A 22,591-nucleotide genomic window follows, 5' to 3' on the forward strand; every position below is an offset into this window, starting at 1 on the left:
TCACTTCCCAATATTTTAATGAAATTTTCCCACAAACAGGGACTGTTTCTCCTACAAACCATTATACAAACTTAAAAATCAGGAAGTTAATATTGATTCATGACTACCATCTAATTCACTGATCCCATTTAATTGTCATGTTTCTTCTGTCTCCTTCACTCTGGAATAGTTCTTTGGTCATTCCTTATTTTCTATGACCTTGACACAAACTCTATGACCTTAAACTACAAACTTGTAGTTTATCTCTTAGTCTGGGTTTGCCTCATGATTAGATTCATGTTATGTATCTTTGGTAGTAAGACCACAGAAATGACAATGTTTTCTTAATATATCTCATTACCACTAGGTGGTCCACAATTTTGATTTGTCCCATTACATTCACTTTGGTCACTTGATTTTTTCTTAGGATTTTATTTATTTATTTGAGAGAGGGAGGGCATGAAAGCATGCAAGCAGGAGGAGGGGCACAGGGAAGGGGGGAGAGACTGGGGAGAGAAGTGGACCGAGCACAGAGCCCAACATAGTGCTCAATCTCACAACACTGAGATGGTGACCTGAGCCAAATCTAGAGTCCAGTGCTTAACCAACTAAGCTACCCAGGTGCCCTGGTCACTTGATTAAGGTAATGTTTGCCAGAGTTCTCCACTGTGAAGGTCTTTATTTCTCTTTGTAATTAAGTATTCTGTGGGGGGCACCTGGGTGGCTCAGTGGGTTAAAGCCTCTGCCTTCAGCTCAGGTCATGTTCCCAGGGTCCTGGGATCAAGCCCCGCATCTGGCTCTCTGCTCAGCAGGGGGGCCTGCTTCCTCCTCTGTCTGTCTCTCTGCCTAATTGTGATCTCTGTCTGTCAAATAAAAAAAAATTTTAAAAAAAGTATTCTGTGGGAGCTATTTTGAATCTGTGTAATCATATTCCTCATCAAACACTGGCCAACTATCATGGAGAGATGTTCAATATCACTAGCATTCAAAGAAAAGCAAATAAGATAACAAAATATTTTTATCATAAGATCTTTTAAAGCTTAATAATACCTCTTGATTGTGAGAGTAAAAGTCGCTGTTGTTCAAAGGTATATTAGTAATTAGTACTGCTTTTTGGAGAGCAATTTAGAAATATCTATAGGAGTTTTAAAGGTACATCTATCTCTTGGTATAGCAATTTACTTTCATATACCTGTCCTTAAGAAATCCACACATGCACAAATATACAGGAAGTACACTGCAAAAATATTTGCACTGTGGACACACTACAGCATTATTTATATTAGCAAAAAGTCATAAAGGAACTAAATGTCTTTAAGTGGGGGTGATTACTTAATAAGCTATGGTGTATCCATGTTTTGCAATTTTATGACTATAATGAGAATAGAGGTATATATTTCAACTTGGAAGAAAACCTCCTTATTGTTAAGGGGGAAAAGCAAGTTGTATCCCTTCTCTGTATCTCATGTTATATGCACACAAACAGTCTTTAAGCAGATCCTGTCAAAATATATCCCAAATCCAACCACTTCTTATCATCATTATCACTCTGTGCCATCAAGGCCCACGAAACAGGTGGCTCATTAACACTTGGTAATTTGAAAGTATATTGAAGGGACTATTTAAAGGTGTAAGTAGAGTTAGGAAACTCACAAGAGATAGAGCCCTCATTAGCAAAGGTCTGGTGGGATGAATGGTAGATGTCATAGAACCTGGAAAGAATAAACATCTGAAGAAGGCTGCCTGGGAGGAGCTAGGGGTAGAGGAACAAACCAATTCCTGTGACTCTGCAGGAAGTGAGCCAGGACAAGAGACACTCTCCTTACTCTCTACCCGCCCTCCAATTTTTGCCAGCATCCCCCATTGGCTGAATCAAACCAGCCTCCTGGGGGACAAAACACCATGAAGAAAGATGGAAAGTTCATCTGGAGAAGCAAACACAAAAAGCTAGAACATATGCTAATCCAGGGCCCTATCTTTTCTTGCCATAGCCTCCTAAATGCTCTTAATTGCTCTTAGGGCTTTCTTATTTGCCCCCATATTGCCATTTATGCAGAAGTTAAAGCAATCTTTAATTTCTCTGCTCAAAACTTTTAAATGGCTTCATATCACACAGTAAAATCCAAAGCTACTGGCCATTTCTCCAGCACCATGATGATCATTCCCTAGGTTACTTTACTCCAACCTCACAGGTCTTCTTTCTGTTCTTTGAAATACCAACCAAGTTCCAGCCTCAGAATTTTACACATGCTGTTTCTGCTTGAAACACTCTCTCCCCAGATATTTCCATGGTTTCCCCCTCCATTTCATTTATATTTTGTCTAAAGTGCCCATCCTGGGGTGCCTGGATGGCTCAGTTGGTAGAGCACAGGAGTCCTGATCTTGGGGTTGTGAGTTCAAACTTTTGTTTAAGTAAACAGAGAGCTTACTTAAAAAAAAAAAAAAATCTAAAAATAAATGAACAAAAGTGTCATGTCTCCAGAAAGACCTTCACCAATCATCCCACCAAAAATGTACTCCTATTACACTGCATTCCATACCTTGCTTTATTTTTCTTCATACTATTTCCTACTCTCAGGCATTATATAATATATTTATTTAAAATTTTAAAACCATTTTCCCTCTTCAAAATGAATGTAAGCCTCAAGAAAACAGGGATTTGTTTTTTTCTGGTTTGTTTATTGTTGCAAACTCAGGATACAGAACAATTTTTAGCCAATATAGGCTCATAAAATGTTGATAAAGGAATGAATTAATGAATCTTTCAGGATGTGGGAGGGAGCAATAACTTCCATAATGTATAGGAATAATCCATTGTGTATCTTTTTTAAAAAAAGATTTTATTTACTTATTCATGACAGACAGAGAGAGAGAGAGAGAGAGGCAGAGGGAGAAGCAGACTCCCCGCTGAGCAGGGAGACCGGTGTGGGACTCCATCCCACGACCCCGGGATCACGACCTGTGCTGAAACCAACTGAGCCACGAAGGTGCCCCTAATTCATAATGTTATCTTTTGATATATACAAAAATAACCACAAATAAAAGCTTTTATTACGGCTCTTATGGCATTACAATATAATCATAAGCCATGCAACAATTTGGTCTGTTCAGTGATAAAATATCTCTATAATTTATTAGCCTCAAGTGATAAGACAGATTTTCTACTCATTTGCTCACAATGGTTATCAAATACAACCCACTCTGCTACTGATACAGGCCTTTGTGTATCCTGAGAAATGAACACTTCCTAAAATGGTGATTATTATGAACTTACGTAACCACTGAGCTTTAGGAAAGGTATGATTTACTGTTTATAAGCCATTTTCTTTACAAAGTCTGGCCTGTATTTACTTTTGTTAAGGCAATAGAAAAATACTTTTAACAATTGCCCTTTTGAGCTAAAAACAAGGCTAGAAGTTTGTCATTCAACTGTTCCCTTCCAGTAGGCATGTGAGACAGTTCACCTTCTCTTATTTTCCTCAGTGAGCTGAACAATTTTGATAGTTATCACTTTCAAGCTAAATACAAAGAGCTAACTTTATAGAAACATGACATTCATTGAAGGCTTATAATGATTTTTAATATGTCCCAAGGAGATGATTCTTAAATGATAACTATTTCTCTACATTTTTTTTGGTTTAATGAGAATGATTCTTATGTGAGAAGAAATCAATGACTATATATATTGACCGCGTTTTCTGTTGCTAGACAATTATTCTTCATTAAAGAATAAAAAGGAAGATTAAAAACTCACAATAGACATATTCAATTACTTTATATACACTTTCTAATTAAGTTCTCACCAAGCCAAATTAGGTTTTAGGCTTTTACTAAAAGTAGTTTATGATCCCGGGTGTTGTTTAAAAAGTGCTAGAGATATGGAGGCGCCTGGGTGGCTCAGTGGGTTAAGTCTCTGCCTTGGGCTCAGGTGATGATCTCAGGGTCCTGGGATCGAGGCCCGCATCGGGCTCTCTGCTCAGCAGGGAGCCTGCTTCCCCCTCTCTCTCTGCCTGCCTCTCTGCCTACTTGTGATCTCTCTCTCTCTCTCTGTCAAATGAATAAAATCTTTAAAAAAAGTATTAGAGACTTGATTAAATTTAGCTGTCATTTTTTTAATACATTCACCTTTATCATATTGTTTATGATGTTATTGGCTAACACAGCTGCAAGGCACAGACTAAACTTAAGTTGTATGAGGCTCTATGGGCATCCAACATAAAGCTTTTTAACACTCCAGTAAGAGATAATTCTCTCAGGAAGCAAATCCTTTATTACAGATTCATTCAATCAGAGATTTGTTTCAAAGCATCCTGAAATCTGAGCTAGCCCAGCATATTTACCAGCCAAAGCCTCAAAGCTCAGCTCTTGCGTTACAACTCAAATATTTCATTATACATAAAGATGTTTTTATTTTCTCTTCAAGATGATAACCAGTAATCAGAAAGTCCTGTTCATTACAGTATCTTAAACATAAAATCAATTCTTCGCTGGCTGAAGACCAGAAATAGTTAATAACATTAAATTGAAATAACTGTGTTAGCAAGAATTTTTATATATTTTAGAAACTGTATTCCCAACTTAGCACTGTAGAGGAGAACAAAGTTGCTTGGGATATACCACTTAGCATGGCAGATTTAATGGTGGTAATTTTCCAGGTTCTTTTTCAACTAATCAGGAATATCACATTATATCTTTATAAAGCTAGATGGCAGGGATATGGGCCACCATTTACATAATAGTCATTGTTCCGGTTATCTTCTGTGTAACAATTCTAACACTTAGTGGTTTAAAACAATAAACATTTTATTATATTTCAAAACTTCATGGGTCAGTCATTTGGGCATGGCTTCTTCTGTTCCACATGGCATTTACTAAAGTCACTTAGTGGCATTCAGCTGGCAGACTGGCTGGTCTGGAGTGTTCAAGATGGCTTTACTTACATGTCTGGCACTTTGGTGGATATGGCTAGAATGCTACTATTGACTGAAACACCATCATATGGCTTCTAGAACACGGTGAGCTTCCTATATTATAACTGGTTTCCCCAAGATAGAGTAAAAGGCCCAGGCAGAAGCTGCAAGGCTTTTTATGATCTTGCTTTGTTAGTCCCAGAACACCACTTCTGTCACACTTTATTCCTTAAGCAAGTCACTAAGGCCAGCCCAGATTCAAGGTGAGGAGTAGGTTCTCTCTGCTACGTATTGATGGGATTATAACAGGCTTCAACAAGGAGGGGAAAAAATTGATGATAGCCGTCTACCATAATAATAGTACTAGAATCATGATGACTAGGGACCAATGCTAAGCAGTGCATCAGCAAATGATTACTTTCTAAAAGAAAAGTTATCTTTAGGGGCGCCTGGGTGGCTCAGTGGGTTAAAGCCTCTGCCTTCGGCTCAGGTCATGATCCCAGGGTCCTGGGATCAAGCCCCACAACCGGCTCTCTGCTTAGCAGGGAGCCTGCTTTCTCCTCTCTCTCTCTCTGCCTACCTCTTTGCCTGCTTGTGATCTCTATCTGTTAAATAAATAAATAAATTCTTTTTAAAAAAGAAAAGAAAAGTTGTCTTTAAAAAATGCTGCAATTTGTAGCAACTATGGTCTTTAATTTTTCAATTGTAGGTCTGATATATTTCCAATTATTTTTAATACCTATATTGAATTATTCCAGCCAAGGGTATTCAAGACCTACATGATCTGAATCTTTCTTCATATTATTTTTCAGCCCAGTTATAGTTTTGACTGCTTGCTGAATAAAACTTTGTGAGATATTTCAGGTAAACACACACACAGAAAAACACAGTGCACTGCAAATCAGAAGTTAGTAGCAAATCATGCCATCTTGAGCCAGCAAGTTATACAAGTTACCACTGGTGCCTTATTTTCCCACATGTAAAGGAGGTTAAAGATGATACTTAACTCGGGGTCAGTGAATAATAGGAATAAAAGAAGGAACAGACATCATTACAAGTCCTAAAAACATCAAAAAAAAATGAAAGGGTATTATGAATAGCTATATGTCAATAAATTTGATAACTTAGATGCAACAAGGAAAGTCTTTGAAAAACACATCCTTCCAATACAAACACAAGATCAAAAAGAAAATCTGAATTCACCTTGTTTCTATTTGAAAAATTGAATTTGTTCTCAGAAACCTCTTTACACACACACACACACACACACACACACACACAAAACCTCCAGGCTCAGTTGATTTTGCTACTAAGAATTTAAGGAAGAAAGTGAGATAAATCATGGTCAAAACTTTCAATCTTCTAAATAAAAAAGGACACTGACAAAGCCTAAAAAAAAACCAAAAACAAGAGACCAAAAAAAAAAAAAAAAGAGGGGGTTGTAAAAATGAGTGTGAAACAAACTTTCTACAGGTTCTCTTTAAATCCCACATAGGAAACACAGTAAAACGAGCTTAGGAGGAAGAAATAATCAAATTTGCTAGACACATGTCCTAGGAAAGATAATTTCAAATTATATTTTGTCTCATTTTGTCTTACTCAGAGAAATGTAACTTGCCATAGTTTATGTGGAATTTGATGTCATATTTTAAAAAACAGACACATTTCTAAGAAGACAAAACAGCTGAATTGCTTTATAAAATGAACTGATACAAGGTTCAAGAAGATCAGTAAATGAAGCATAGCATTATTCACGTTAAGATGTAGCATTCAGAAAATCTGAACTGTGTTCAAGTGTATGAAAGTGATTTTTCAAGTCTAAATAGTTAAGTGTAATTCCCAGAACAATCATAAACAGTAAATATGTGTCACTTTAAGGGAGTTAGCAGGAAACATTCCATGGCAATAAGGCCAAATGGCAGGTTCTCCATAAAGTTCAAAGTATACTTAGTATGCTCTCAGTTCAACTGTGAAACTCATAACTGACTGAATCAAAGACTTCTGGAAATAATATGTCTTTGAAGTTCTTTGAGTTTAAACTTCGTAAAATAAAATCCAAATCAAGAGATAAATTCCTCAAGATGAAGATAACTATCTGGTATAGAATTAAAGGCTTGACTTAAATTTCAGTTTAGAATTCAGGTAAATCCAACATAAGGAAGACAGTAATGGCCAATAAGTTACCTTTAGCTCTACTGGATTTTTAGATTTTTGAGTTTTATTTATTTTTAAATCATTCTACACATTGCATTTGAAAAGAGAAACTTTGGATTAAATATTTTGTGACTTTCTGGGTGGGGCCTCAAATTGAAAACAGTGATATCCATATTTTTAACTACCTTAAGCTTCTTCTATTTGCTGTTAACAGTTAAATTTGAAATGCTACACATTAGGGCAAAAAAGCCAGCACAAAATTAGAACAGGCTTTGAGACTGAACAATTTAAAATTCTTTTTAAGTTAGTTCTATAGCATTTAAAAGTAACTATATCTAAGCATAAGCCAATATAATTTATCCACCATCCATCATTCAAATACAGCCATAAGAGTTAGCATATTATTATCACGTTTTTCCAAAACTAACTGAGGACCTACTAGGTTCAAAAGGGTTCATGCTAAAACATACCACTTTGACATAAGGACTGTTTTCAGACGAAGACAACTGAGAAGCAGCAGACACAAAAAACTTCCAAGCCCTCTCTTACACTAGGAAGAGCAGGATAATTCCAAATCATCAGAGACAACTCTAGTCTCTTATCAGCATGAGAGTAAGCTACATACAAAATCTTACTAAAACAACTCTTATCTTCCCCCATGTTTTTACCTTCTCACAGCTTTCCATCCCTAGGGACCTCAACTCCTTTTCCTTTGTCTTATCACTTTTCTTTGTTAAGATGCTATATAAGCAGGGCACCCGGGTAACTCAGTTGGTTGAGCATTCGACTGTTGATTTCGGCTGCAATCAAAATCTCAAGGTTGTAAGATTGAGCCCTGTGTCCGGCTCTGCACTCAGCATGGAGTCTGTTTAGGATTCTCTCCCTCTCCCGCTCTGCTGACCCTACCCCACCCCCACCCTGCCCCTGCCCTGCTCACATGGGCAAATATGCTCTCTCCCTCTCTCAAAAAAGATGCTATATAAGCCCCAGGTTCTGACCAGCCCCCTTTGAATTCACCACTGAGTTATCCCACGTATATGTACCATGCATGTGTTAATGTGCTAATAAACTGGTTTTCTCTGGTTGATCTAGCTTTTATCAAGTTTGTTTTGCAGGCCCAGACACTGAATCTAAGAAGGCAGAGAACTTTTTTCCTTCTCTATAGTGCCAAAGATGAGTAAGTGTTGATCTCCACCTCTCAGTAACTTGCAATATAATCAGAGACTGATAAGTAAGGCAGTAATTATGACAAATAATGATCTAGGTATAAGGACACAGAGTTTGTGAAGACAGAGGAGTGAACAACTAACTGGTGTGTGTGATCACATAGAAAAGGTGACATCTGGGGCACCTGGGTGGCTCAGTGGGTTAAAGCCTCTGCCTTCAGCTTAGGTCATGATCTCGGGGTTCTGGGATCGAGCCCCACATCGGGCTCTCTGCTCAGCAGGGGGCCTGCTTTCTCCTCTCTCTCTCTGCCTACTTGTTATCTCTGTCAAATAAATAAATAAAATCTTAAAAAAAAAAAAAGTGACATCTGAACTGGTTCTTCAGTGATACATAGAAGCCACCCCTTCCCCCGACCCCCCACCCTGTCCGCCGCCATGAAGTTCTTATTTCAGTTTTGCCCAGATTAACAAAAGAAGGCAGGAAGGAGAAATTTGTGGGACCACTTTATCTAAGCTTGGAGCAATTTCTCCCTTACCAAACATGACTTGTTAAAACTAGGTGCTTCACTCTCTATTCCAAATAGAGGTGTCTCTTCATCCTCAGTATTTCGCTATTGCTAAGGAAGGAGCAGCTTACCTCAGTGTGACTTGCACTGGTTTGGCTGTCTTTTTTTCTCATTAAAAGGCATTGATTACAGTACTTTTCTTCAGAAATGCATTTCTGTGATGATACCCAGTAATGTGCTTCTGCCTACTGACAAAAGAGACTAGATTATATTACAGCGGCAAGACAGATTTTTCAGTCCTGAGTCTCAGCTCTACGTCCCTCCCATATTCTACCACATATTTTCCCTTCACATTTTCTCACTTCCCAAGTTAATAAAACTAAAGTTGCAGGTGGACTGCAAGTTGATATGCCAAAAGATGTTTTCAGACCTCCAAAGCACCAAATTTAACAAAGCAAACCAAATCTCTCTTTAACATATCACTTAATATTCCAAAGAGTAATAGATGAATGCTTTCGTATTTAGTGACTGGGGATTGTTTGCAAAATCTGAATGAGGCACTTTGCTCCTCCCCCTCATTCCGTCAAAAACTCCTTCTCATATTTTAATATTCCATCATTGAACAGATTGACTTCTTTTTCATTCATAGTTCAGATATGTTCTAGTCTCATGTCAGTAAATTCATTTTCGCCTAGACTAAGCAAGTTAGCAAGTTCAATAAAATTAACCTCACTTCACACTTATGATATGCTAGCCTGTTGTGCACATTAAAACACTACACATTTTTATTAATGAAAATCTGAACCATGTGCTGAAAGAAAGATTAAGCTTCCTCTGAAATTGGCTCCTCTGAAATTGGCTCCATTGCTTCTCATTTGAATTATATTTCAGTAACCAAGATACAAGTGAACTGAGCTTAAATAGTATTTTCCAATAATCAAAATAGTACTTACATAATCTTTGGATTTATTTTTCTGACAGTCTATATAGTAATTTAAACATTAAAATTTATTTGTCAGAAAATATGAAATAACACTAGTCTGAAACACTTAAGAATTCTGTGCAGAATTTACCCAGCCCACTTTTGGATATGGGCTGATTTTCCTTTTAATCCCAGTTCTACTCCACATAGCTAAATTGGTGTTTTTTTGTGTATTCAAATCTACAACAGAAGCTTCCCCATTTTTTTTGTTTCAGAGTGCTTAGGGAATCAAGTATGTGAAAAGCTTCTGATTTATGATTTATGGCACAGTGTAAAATATATGGTATAATTGCATTGTTTAAATTTTTTGGAGTCATTTATCCCTTTCCTAAAATAATAGAAATTATGGTTTCTCTTTCCAGAAAAATGTCTATAAATGTAATATTTTGCATTAAATTTTAGGGGATCTAGTGACCCTTCTGGAGACTTCCTGTAGTTCAGACTCCAAGTTACAAAACTCAAGTCTGGAAGGAATGCTACTTCACCCTGACTAGGTACTATTTACAGCATGCCAATGAAAGATTTAAAGTAGCATTACCACATGTCAAAGCTTAGTTCTCAAGTTTTGTAAAATTGATAGAAAGTGTCTGTATAGATTACAAACTGCAGGCACTAGATGTTGTAACATCTCCAAACATAAAAAAATTTAAAAATAAAAGTAGCATTATTTACCTTATAATGAATTTAACAGAGCCTGCCACAATAATGGGGCCATAATGAATCATGGAGCTGCAAATTGGTTATCTGGTGACTATCTCAATGTGGAGACAGAATTAGATCCAACAAAATAGTTCCTGAAGTATGGTTTACTACATGACAAGTTGTTCACTTGACAAATATTTATGGAGCTCCCATTCTGTATTAGAAATTGAACCAGGGGCACCCAGGTGGCTCAGCTGATTAAGCATCATCTGCCTACAGCTCAGGTCATAATCCCTGAGTCCTGGAACTGAGCCCTGCAAAAGGCTCCCTGCTCAGTGCAGAGTCTGTTTCTCCTTGTCCCTCTGTCTCTCCCTGCTCATGCTGTCCCCAACAAATAAAATCTAAAAAAAAAAAAAAAAGTCGTGCTACACAATGAAGCTTAAAAGCTTGTAAAAAGCTTACAATTTGAAGGCATGAAAATTTATACTGGGGGTATAAAAACAAGTAAAAAAGCAATAATGATACTGGAAGATAGGTATTAGGACAAGGGTAAGTAAAGGTAGCTAATAGACTGAATACAAAGGGCATTTGGAAAGGCAAATGAAGACTTTCTAGATAAAATAATGAATAGGTCAGTCCTAAAGGATGAATAGAAAAAAACCTATTAGTCTTAAAAATATGCTTAAAAAGTCAGCATCCTTTAAGCCTCGTTACAAAAAACTGCAGTCCTCCATTTCTTCAGTCAAATCTTTCCAATGATACAGCTGGATTTTTTTTTTTAAGATTTTATTTATTTATTTGACAGAGATAACAAGTAGGCAGAAAGGCAGGCAGAGAGAGAGAGCGGAGGAAGCAGATTACCCGCTGAGCAGACAGCCCGATGCGGGGCTCGATCCCAGAACCCCGAGATCATGACCCGAGCCGAAGGCAGAGGCTTTAACCCACTGAGACACCCAGGCGCCCCGATATATCTGGATTCTTTTATGTATTTACCTATTTATCTCAACATGTTTAATTTGCTGTCTTTAAAGTTTTTGCCTTTAGGCATTATCTTTTGATATTCCATCACGGTTGATGAGAACTTGGCTTTCTTTAATTACATCATCCTACTCCTTGCTCCTGGCCCCAGCACAAACATGAATGCACACACACACCCTTTCTTCCTAATGTATTGGTGTTTGTATTTCATTTGCATTTTTTCCACTATGTAAATACAGTTTGTACTAAGATATGATGGCTTGACCTTTCTACATATTTTGTGTTAACATTTGTTCTGATTTGTTTGTATAGTTTTCTTTGTAATTATTATTAATTCAACCCTCAATTCTACCCCAGATATGTGAGAGTCCTCTGAAGGTGTTAGCACATTACTTATTCTATCAGTTTTCATCTTCTTGAAGAACTCTGTCCTTGAGGCTTTTGACCTCAAGTTTGACTGAGTCTGACTGCATTTTGGACTGGTGGCTCTGTAGGCCTGTGATCAGGCTGTTATGTTGGGACCTCCCCTAACCACGAACTTGTAATTCCCTCTGCTTCTTTTTTGATATGGATTTCCTTTTTCTTATTTCTAATCTCTAGAGCAATTGAATGATAAATTACCATCTAGGAAATAACTTTAGAAGCCATTCTCTTGATTTTCTTTAATGGCCTTATTTCTGTAGGATGCATTTTCCAAAAGCTGCTTTAGAGGATACAGAGGCGGCAATATTTTGAGACTTTGGATATAGAATTCTACCTTGGCAATCTATTTTCCTCAGAATTTTCAGATCATTGATCTCCTGTCTTCTTGCTTCCAGTGTAGCCATTCAGAAATTTGAAGCTGTTCTATTCTTGACCTTTTATGGTTTTTTCCCTTGCTGAAAGTCTGTAAGATCCTCCTTTTGTGTCTGAAGTTCTGATTTTTTTAAAAATAATGTGCCTCGGGGCACCTGGGTGGCTCAAAGGGTTGAGCCTCTGCCTTCAGCTCAGGTCATGATCTCAGGGTCCTGGAATCAAGCCCCGCATCAGGCTCCCTGCTCAGTGGGAAGCCTGCTTCTCCCTCTCTGCCTGCCTCTTTGTCTACTTGTGATCTGTCAGATAAAGAAATAAAATCTTAAAAAAACAAAAACAAAAACAAAACCTGCCTCAGCGTCCCTAATACCACATTTTAAATTACTAGAGCTCTTTTTATTTTCATTAATATTCGTCTTTAAAAAAAAAAAAAAAGTACTGCTTCTGTTTTCTAGCATGCAACATACTTCTTGGTAAATGTTTGGTATAGTTGGATTCTTTCCCCTAACGTTTCTTCTACTTACATAGTGTTTTCTCTAAATTGCGGCTTTCTTCTTATTTTATTTGTTATCTTTTTTTTTTATTTAATTTCTTTTCAGTGTAACAGAATTCATTGTTTATGCACCACACCCAGTGCTCCATGCAATACGTGCCCTTCATAATACCCACTACCAGGTTCCCCCAACCTCCCACCCCCCCGCCCCTTCAAAAGCCTCAGATTGTTTTTCAGAGTCCATAGTCTCTCATGGTTCATCTCCCTCTCCAACTTCCCTCAACTCCCTTCTCCTCTCCATTTCCCCTTGTCCTCCGTGTTATTTGTTATGCTCCACAAATAAGTGAAACCATATGATAGTTGACTTTCTCTGCTTGACTTATTTTACTCAGCATAATCTCTTCCAGTCCCATCCATGTTGATACAAAAGTTGGGTATTCATCCTTTCTGATGGAGCCATAATACTCCATAGTGTATATGGACCACATCTTCCTTATCCATTTGTCCATTGAAGGGCATCTTGGTTCTTTCCAGAGTTTGGCAACCATGGCCATTGCTGCTATGAACATTGGGGTACAGATGGCCCTTCTTTTCACTACATCTGTATCTTTGGGGTAAATAACCAGTAGTGCAATTGCAGGGTCATAGAGAAGCCCTATTTTTAATTTCTTAAGGAATCTCCACACTGTTCTCCAAATTGGCTGCACAACTTGCATTCCCACCAACAGTGTAAGAGGGTTCCCCTTTCTCCACATCCTCTCCAACACACATTGTTTTCTGTCTTGCTAATTTTGGCCATTCTAACTGGTGTAAGGTGGTATCTCAATGTGGTTTTAATTTGAATCTCCCTGATGGCTAGTGATGATGAACATTTTTTCATGTGTCTGATGCTATCTTTGATATTAACTTTCAGTTGACTGTTGACTGTCAGTTGGCAGGACAATGATGAAAATCTCTGTACTCAGGGATAAGTCATTTCCATAAGCTTTACTATAAAGCAAAGATTCTCACCTTTTGCTGTATACGAGAATAATCAGAGAGAAATTTTTAAACCACAGATACTCAGGTTTTATACCAGAATGATTTAGCTAGTTTGGGTAAGGAAAAAAATTTAAAACTTCTCAAGTGATTTTGCTGCAATAAAGGTGAATTATCACTGCTGCAGTGGCTTAGCTGGACTCAGAATCTCCGATGTGAAATCTGGTTCTTTTCTCATGAGTGTGTCAAATTCCCAAGAGAAAACTAGAGGGCATAAGTTTGGTTGCCATAGTTCTGGAAACCAAGTACGTGAAAGAGGCTGGGTTGGAGCTCATAATTCAACTTATAAACTTCCACTTAATACCTCTTTTCAGTATGGCATCCCTAACCGTTCTCTTTTCTGAAGAACTTGTTTCATCCTCTCTAGAGAATAAAATCTTTTTTGACAGTTTAGGAAAGTCCAAGCTCTGTGGGATGACTTGTTAATATTAATTGCATTTTTTTTAACATGTCTTCACACCCTCTCCTCAAATTCCAGGGATCTGTTGACTTCAATTATTGTCTTTCACGATTCTGTAATAGAAACTGAATTGCTTCTTGGCTTCTTCACTAATGTGTCTGATGTATCACTTTCTAGAGCCTCTCCATGTGGCTTTGGCTTTTCCAGCATGATCTCAGGGTTATCACACATTTTGTAGGGCACGTGGCATTCTAAGATACTGTTCCAAAGAGGAAGTGAAAGCTGCCAGGCCAGTTAAGGTCTAAGATTGGCTGGCTATATCACTTTCACTGTATTTTATTGGTCAAAGGATTCACATAGCCCACCAGATTAAAAAAGGTAGAGAAATAAACTCCACCTCTTGTTAAGGGAGTAGAATACACAAGAGAATATAGAATAAGATACATTCTATAGCCATATTTCTGCTTTCTATCAGAAAGCAGAAAATACTTTGGAGTGGGAATAGCCTTCCACAAGAAAATCAATTCATAGATGGTATAGCGGATACTTGGTAAATTATATTGTCCACAGAAGACATGGAATTTTCAAAGATTATGTAAAGATCTATGTCCTTCCCTAAACATTCTAAAGGTATCAAGGACCCATCTTGTAAGAAGGTTCTTGATTTTAAGTGACAAGAAACAAGTAGGCAAATTCAAAATATTCATCCAAACATTTATTGAGTAAATTATATTGTCAAAGAAACTAGTGATTAATGAAAACCCTGCTTTAAAAAGCTTACAATCTAGTAGAACAGGCATAGATATCTGATACAAAAAAGTGTAAAGGCAAACACTGTTACAATGTTATAAAACAAAGCCCTGGAGGAGCAGAAAGAAAACAATTTTGACTGGAAAAAAAGAAACAAAATTCAACCAAAGCTGCAATTTTGACTGGCTGAATTTAGGAAATAAAACAAGCATGAAGAAAGTCACCTGCGTGGCATGTTTGGAAAATGCTACATAAAATACTAAGTAGTCCACTGTGGCTAGAACACAGGATGAAGCACATCACAGAAGATCATATATGGTAACAAGTCTGGCTTTATTCTGTAAGTATCCAAAGGTAATTTCAGATTTCTGAGTTGGGAAAGTTAAGTAATGAGTGGATGATATAGTTAGATCTACAGCTGAAGTAAAAAGCTGACAGCAGAATACAGAATAATATGGAAGGGACTGAAAATATTGGCAAGATTAGTTAAGAGACCCTATAATAATCCAACTAAGAAATAAAGTTGGGCAGAACCCCCAAATATATTTAGAAATTAATAGGTTGGAAACATCCTGAACTGAATATAGGCAAGCCAAGTAAATATCTTAAATATTTATAATTTATTAAGATTAAAGAAACACGACTACTTTAAATTATTCCTGAGTAAACTACAACCTTAAAGAGAAAACACAATCTACACAATTAAAAACAGAATTGGAACATTATTTTATAGTGACTTATCAAGGTTATTTTCATCTGTACTATTTAAAGAAGTACTGTAAAATGCAACATGGGAATACTTAAAAACATCTTATTAACTCTACCAATTATCTGCACATAATGTATGCAAAAATTTAAGGGTTTGTTTTCTTCCCGTGGTCACATAACAAAGATATCTTTAAATCAACATTTGTATTTAGCACTTATTTATATAATACCAATTAATTTTATTAGGTTGAAAAAACTAAAGTGTGGCCAAAAATAATCACCATGAATTTACAAAATAATCAGTATACTATTTGCTACGCAGTCAACTAGTATTTATTGAGCACCTCCTATATTCCAGAACCAAAAACATGTTACTCACAGAATTCTCAAAACCCTCTGAGACAGTTAATAGTATTTTTATAAAACAAGATGATAAAAGTATGAATCAGGCTGATAGGAACTTGCTCAATAATATAATCAGTAACATTTAATTATATTAACTGCCAATTTTAGAAGATCATTATTTTTCACATTTCTGTTGTTCCCTCTAAGTCTGCTTTCACATTTTAAAAAATTCGTATGGAGAGAGGCAGTATTTTTATTTATATCACCATCATTCCTTTCTACTTGTCTAAGAACATTACCACTTATCTATACTTTCTTGCTTATAAATTTTAATAAAATATATATAAGTGGGCATGTATAATATCAAGTACTACTCTATCATTCTGTAATTTTAAAAATAACAAAAGCACACATTTTTAAAAGCTACACATTAAATAGATAAAAGCTGATTTCTAAAATATAGTAATATATAGATTTTTAAAAAATTAACCTCATTAAAACTTTTGGTTTATAAATTATAACCTTAAATACAGAATGTTAAGATTAAGTGACTATGTATTTTATGATGGTCAGCTACATATAAGGTACTGAAACAACATACTGTTTTAAGCTTAAAGTACCTCTCCCACGAACTGGGCTAATGGATGGTTATTTTAGTTAAACTGGAATAAATAATAAAAGGAGTACTTTCCTTTATTATTACAAATAACTGTAGTCAACAATCAAACATCATGGAATTCAATTTTGAGGATAATCCAACAGTAAATAACATCAAATACTAGCCAACATACAGTATTATGTATGTATATATTACCTTATAAAAAAGTTATTCTATTAAGAAAGTTATCTTAATAGAAAGAAAAGAAACTAAACAGACTAGATTTAGTTAAGTGCCCTTATTTTACAGATTACAGACTGAGGCTCAATAGCAATTTGCCCATGTGATATGCCAATGGTAGAACCAGGACGGATACCTGAGCCTTATTTCTCTTCTGGGCTCCTTTCACCATATTCATGTTCTCTCATTTTATGAATCATATTATTTATTCACTCTACTTCAATTTGGAAGATTACAAAGTAGAGAAATTTGTTGTCTACAGCCCAATAACTCTCTAGTTTTTCTTAAAAATGAACATTACAAGAACAGGATGCAGTTTTTAATGTTAGAACACTTTCTTAGCTTAAGATGAGAACTTATAAAGGAAAAAGTTCACTTTACATGTAATTTGGTTTGGCTGCAAAAGCTCATATAAGTCATAGCATTAAAACCTCTTTACACTCTATATCATAGTAACTTCATATGTTGTGAAATGGTTTTCTATAATCTTGACATTTTCTTCAGATAGCCAGTTTTCCTGTTTTAACTGCCGTATAAGAGCTTCCAAAGACTTTAATCTTCCAAGAGTTTGTTGTTCCTGTAGCTCAAGAAGAGTTATTTTTGAATGTAGTTTAGAGACTTTCCGCCAGAGATGTTCCTTATTGATATCTTGTCTGCAGTAAGAATGTTCAATTTGTAAGACTTCTGTCTCATAGTCTATATCCTTATATAAGGAGCCTTCAAGGTCTAGATCTCCCATTTCCACAGTTTCTTTTTCAGTAGATACAAAAGAATTAACTGGTTTGGAATTTTCTGTGGGTACAAAAATGGCAATAACAGATTCTTTATTTGCATTTAATTCTTCAACTGTTTTAGTAATTGTGCTGAGTAAGAATGGACTCTCCTGTGCTGACTTAATTTCCAAGGAATTATTTGTAAAGTTTGGGTTAGCAAGATGATTTGTAGTTATTTCAAACACTTCTTGGGTTTCCAAAGATGGCTGAATATCTTCTGAATTTGAAGTTGTCAAAGTAATAGTTGTAGAATTTAGATTCTCAAAAGATGTGTGAAAACCACCTATGTCTTGGGTAACTGATGTTTCCAAGGTAGATACTGGTTTTTTAATATCTTGTTTAACCAGATTAAGAGTTAATGTGTTATTTTGTATACCTTCTGGTTTGGGAGCTGGTAGCTTCACCAAGGTAGATGAATTAAGTAATTCTGTGTGTTCAGGGAGAATATCTGTATTAACTGTATTTTTCTTTAGCTCATTTGATGCAAATGATTCTTGTGACTTGGCTTTTAGGCACACTTCTTTCTCATCATCTAATTTTTTCTTCTGAGATTTTTTTTTGGAAGAGTCTTTTTCCTAGAAAATAACATTTTCAAATTCTAAAGATGTCCTTACTAACCTCATTCTCTTATTAGTCAGTTCTGAATATTTAATTATAACTTTGAGCAGTATATTGGTCAAGTCAATTTACACAGTTAAAAAATGTTCTAAGCATGTAACAACCCATATATACTTTAAAGTGTTTTTTAAAAAGTATTAAGCATATTCAATATATGATGGAAATATTTCAAATCACTCAAAGACTGGTAACAAAATCTTAGATCATTAACTTATGTTAATAACTTAATGATTTATGTATGTTATCGTTTGTTCTTCAGTTTAAACTTTTTTAATGGTTTAAATTTTTTTAATTACCATACTTTTAGTGAAAGTGTAAATTAATCTTCCTTTTCTCTTAGTATGTTTTCCCAGCGGTCACCTTTCCCACTCCCTCCCTTAACCTCATTACCTGCCACCCTGCAACCTACCACCCTACTCAGCATTATCCCCCACTCCCCTATGTTCTTCCTCCAATACCTGATTGTCTTCAGGCAAAGAAAATATTGTTGGAATTGCAGTTTGTTTCAAATATCGAATACCCCATCTGACGTCAAGAGAGTCAGGAGTAAAATGGTCACTACACAGGAACTGGTATTTACTGGGTACCCATGAATCTCGTTTCATATTCTTTAACCATTTTTCAAGTCTTTCTTTGTCATGTAGAGGAAACCTGAAATTAAAAAAGGAAAACTTTGCTGTATTTTTTGCAAATTCCAGGACTGCATATATAGGTAATCTATGCATTGAGTGCTGCAAAAAAGCAAGGCAACCATTCACACCATGTAAGAGCATCTTCACGGCATCACTACATCATCTCTACAGTAAATGTGACTAAGCTATAAGACAAAGCTTTTCAGAAGAATGGCTGGTAAGGGCACCTGGTGGCTCAGTCAGTTGAGCATCTGACTCTTGATTTCTGTACAGGTCATGATCTTGGGGTTATGGATCAAGCCTCACATTGGGCTCTGCACTGAGCATGGAGCCTGCTCGAGATTCTCTCTCTCCCTCTACCCCTCCCCTTGCTCCTGCACAGACACGCACATGCGTGCTCTCTCCTTCTAAATAAATAACATCTTAAAAAAAAAAAAGGGCTGGTAAAACATAACGAGTCCCTTCGAGTAAAATATGTGTTCCAACAAAGGATAAAATCTACTCATATTTTCTGTGGATTATATTTTATTTTTATTTTGTTGTATATTTTGCGTGGAACTATATAAATTACAAAGTCCCATTCAAATGTAATCTATACTGACACAACAAGTGAAATGGTGTCCTGTCTGTAATTCAAGGAAATACTGAACTTTAGGCTCTTATTAACATTTAAAAAATAAGAAGTTAGTTCAAACAAGTGATTTAATTGACAACCACTACTAAATCTTATAAAACCACTAATATTCTATTCCCTTTACCACAGTCAGCCTCAATTCTACCCATATGTAATTTAGTCTAGTATTTCTAAACTGAGAACCCTAAATTCAAGTTTTGAAAGAAAACTGACACAAGAAATAAACATGTTATAAAGAACACTCAGATATTCTATAACATGAAATAAGTGAAGGAGAAAATAGAGAGAAAGGTAAGACAGTTCTTTATGTGTTGTTCCTGTGCCAACAATAACCTTTATTTAGAGTTGGTGCTAACACACTGAAATGTATTTTATAGGCAACACTGGGCTAATGAAAAAATCAGAGCGATAACTCTTTCCTACCCGTCTAAAGAGATTTCAGTTAAAACTGTATTAAACAGGGGTGCCTGGGTGGCTCAGTGGGTTAAGCCTCTGCCTTCGGCTCAGGTCATGATCTCAGGGTCCTGGGATCCAGCCCTGCATCTGGCTCTCTGCTCAGCAGGGAGCCTGCGTCCTCCTCTCTCTCTCTGCCTGCCTCTCCGCCTACTTGTGATCTCTGTCAAATAAATAAAATCTAAAAAAAAAACTGTATTAAACAGTTAACACTATTTGTTTCTTTCAATGATCTCATGAGACAGTCTAATATCCTATTTAAAAAAAAATGGTAACTTCAGGTTTCTCATACAAAAAGCAGCAATTACACATTCCCTCTCAATCCCGGCCATTTATTTTATGGTTTATAATAGCATGCTTTCCCCCATCCCAGCAAATATTGATAACTTTATAAAATACAAAGGAAAAGGGAGTATGGGTACTTTATAGGAAATAATTTTTAACCCCGATACCCTTATATGGAAAAATCAATGATCTATCTTTGAAGTTCTCACCACAGATACAACATTCATACACGGTTTGAAAATTCCTTAACCTTGCACACATCAAGAATTCAGGTTATAAGTATAAGAGACATAACCAGAAAAGGCATTTAAAGACAAAGAGTTTTTTCAGAGGACCTGAACTCTGTTAGCCATAGAAAAGTACATACATTTACTGCTACATCTAAATTGAGAATATGCCCTTTACAATATTTTCACATGTAATCTCAAGTACAAGGATGCTGTCTGTAAATTATTTCTATTGTTCCTATATACTATATTACCAAACAATTTTAAAAAATCACTCTATGAATATCCTTGTTTGTAACTGGAATGCAATACTTTCTCAGCGGGTAAACCTCTAAGAAATCTCCTGGAATAAGTTTCCTAAACAACTTAGTATCTTTGCAATAGTTCGTTTTGTTCAGTAATTTTGTTTCACCAGCTTATTAATTCCCAAAAAGGCACAAAATAATCACAGTATAAACTCAACACTATATGCACACATAAGCTGAATTCTCAAATTTATATACAGTATAGCTTGCTACAGTGTTAGCAAATTCAATTCTTCAAGTCTGGTGCTATTAGGGGAATAAAACTGATTCAACTTTTACTTTGCAGATTACACACGGAAATAAAAAAATTCATAAAAAATCCACTTCCAGTAAATTTACATTTTGAGGAAAAAAAATCTTTATAATTGACTTCATCTGACATTATTATTTTTCCCTTCTTAAAAATGGTAACTATGGAAAGATTTAAAGAATTTAAAGATTTAAAGAATCTGGGAGTCCTGGAAATATTGCCACATGTGAATTATCTCAGGTTATTGGGTTTCTTCCCACTAGTTAAGATAATGGGAAGCAGGGGTGCCTGGGTGGCTCAGTGGGTTAAAGCCCAGCATTGGGTTCTCTGCTCAGCAGGGAGCCTGCTTCCCTTCCTCTCTCTCTGCCTGCCTCTATGCCTACTTGTGATCTCTATCTGTCAAATAAATAAATAAAATCTTAAAAAAAAAAAAAGATAATGGAAAGCAACCGTGTCCATCAACAGAGAGCTTCTGGTCTAAAGATAAACAGGCTTCACAAAATAGCTGGAAAAAAATCTGAGAGAGTAAAAGACGACCAGGTTAGAGCTAAATGAATTATTTTCACAAACAAGAAAAAAGGAAATAGAATATTGTAAATATGTTGATTCTCATGTATATTAAGCACGTACTGTGTGCTTAATTTACCTATGCTCCTTTACCTATTTACACACTAAATGAAGTAGGTACGATTAATATCTCCACTTTACAGGTGAAAGATCTTAGGCATAGAGAGTTCAAATACTTTGCAGAAAGACAGTCACCTACAGAGTAATGGAGCCAGGTTTTGAACCTACTGAGTCTGGCTCTGGAGCCTGGACTCTAAATTCCTACACAATACTGTTTCCCTGTTCTTCTAAATAAAAATGAGTACTTCTGTTGTTTCATGGAACTATTTCCTGGCAGTAGGAATTTGGCACAACAGTTAGCCTGTTCTCTGTATGAATGAAGAGTATATAGAGAGCCCTGAGCAGGAGATCCGTTGTAATTCTGGCTCTCTCTCAGAACTTTCAAGATAACCTTTCTGAAAGCCCTTAGATTCCTCGGTAGAAAAATGTAATTAAGGAACATCTATGTAACCTCACAGAAGGGGCAGGTTAACTGTTGGGTGCACCTTGCCGCTTGACAGGTTTGAAGTGTACCTTAGGTGGTGGTTAACGCCCTTTATGACATAGGAGATCAGCTGAGGTGGGGGAAACACTCCGAAAACCACGGAGCACCGCCCAAACTGCACATTTTTAAGGGCTTCTTTAACACTCCCAAAAGGCCCCTACACCTCGCCAAGAGCCCCGTGACCTTGCTCAGTTAGGACCCATTTCTAGGTAAACTAAATTCGAGCCTTCACGTCCTCCTCCGGCGCAGTGAAGGACCACGCTGGGAGAGCAGAGGACGAATTTCCAGACACCTCAAACCCTAGCCACAGGACCGTGGTCCAAAGGTAAGACTGACGCTTCTGCTCCAAGGACAACTTACGGATAAAAACTCAGCTTCCGGTCTTTACTGTTTCGTCCCCGACGGTTCTTACAGCAAATCGCTGCGCAATACCGAGGCATCACTCGGGTGGGGCCCCCAAAATCAGGGCCTGCGACAGTGCCCGGGAAACTCCTCGCCAAGATGTAGGGGCAAATCCAGGCCTCACGAGGCACTGCGCCTGCGCTAGAATCGGCCGAGCGGAAAGGCGTCGCAATCGTCGACTCACTTCCGCTTCTGCTGGCTTCAGCACCACCCTTTCTGG

The 22,591-nt window shown here is 36.6% G+C and overlaps 1 protein-coding gene across 1 annotated transcript; it reads right to left on the minus strand.

Annotated features, from left to right (window-relative positions):
* Positions 1 to 14,733: 14,733 nt before the first annotated feature.
* THAP5 (THAP domain containing 5) lies at positions 14,734 to 22,547 on the minus strand. The gene is made up of 3 exons (XM_080818085.1): positions 22,330 to 22,547; positions 18,531 to 18,723; positions 14,734 to 18,029 (listed from the first exon to the last, which is right to left on the minus strand). Exons 1-3 carry the CDS (start codon positions 22,407 to 22,409, stop codon positions 17,124 to 17,126), a joined length of 1,179 nt encoding a protein of 392 aa, XP_080674211.1. The 5' UTR covers positions 22,410 to 22,547; the 3' UTR covers positions 14,734 to 17,123.
* Between the last annotated feature and the right edge of the window lie 44 nt (positions 22,548 to 22,591).

The sequence above is a fragment of the Martes martes genome (genome assembly GCF_963455335.1).
Source record: "Martes martes genome assembly, chromosome: 11".
Taxonomy (NCBI): domain Eukaryota; kingdom Metazoa; phylum Chordata; class Mammalia; order Carnivora; family Mustelidae; genus Martes; species Martes martes.

What these genes read in the sequence shown, in the direction of transcription:
- THAP5 (XM_080818085.1), bottom strand. Translation starts at nt 22,409, where the DNA reads ATGCCTCGGTATTGCGCAGCGATTTGCTGTAAGAACCGTCGGGGACGA. An exon ending in CGGAAGCTGAGTTTTTATCC is followed by an intron (nt 18,724 to 22,329) that starts GTAAGTTGTCCT and finishes TTTTAATTTCAG; the next exon opens with GTTTCCTCTACATGACAAAG. An exon ending in CTTTGCCTGAAGACAATCAG is followed by an intron (nt 18,030 to 18,530) that starts GTATTGGAGGAA and finishes GTTATTTTCTAG; the next exon opens with GAAAAAGACTCTTCCAAAAA.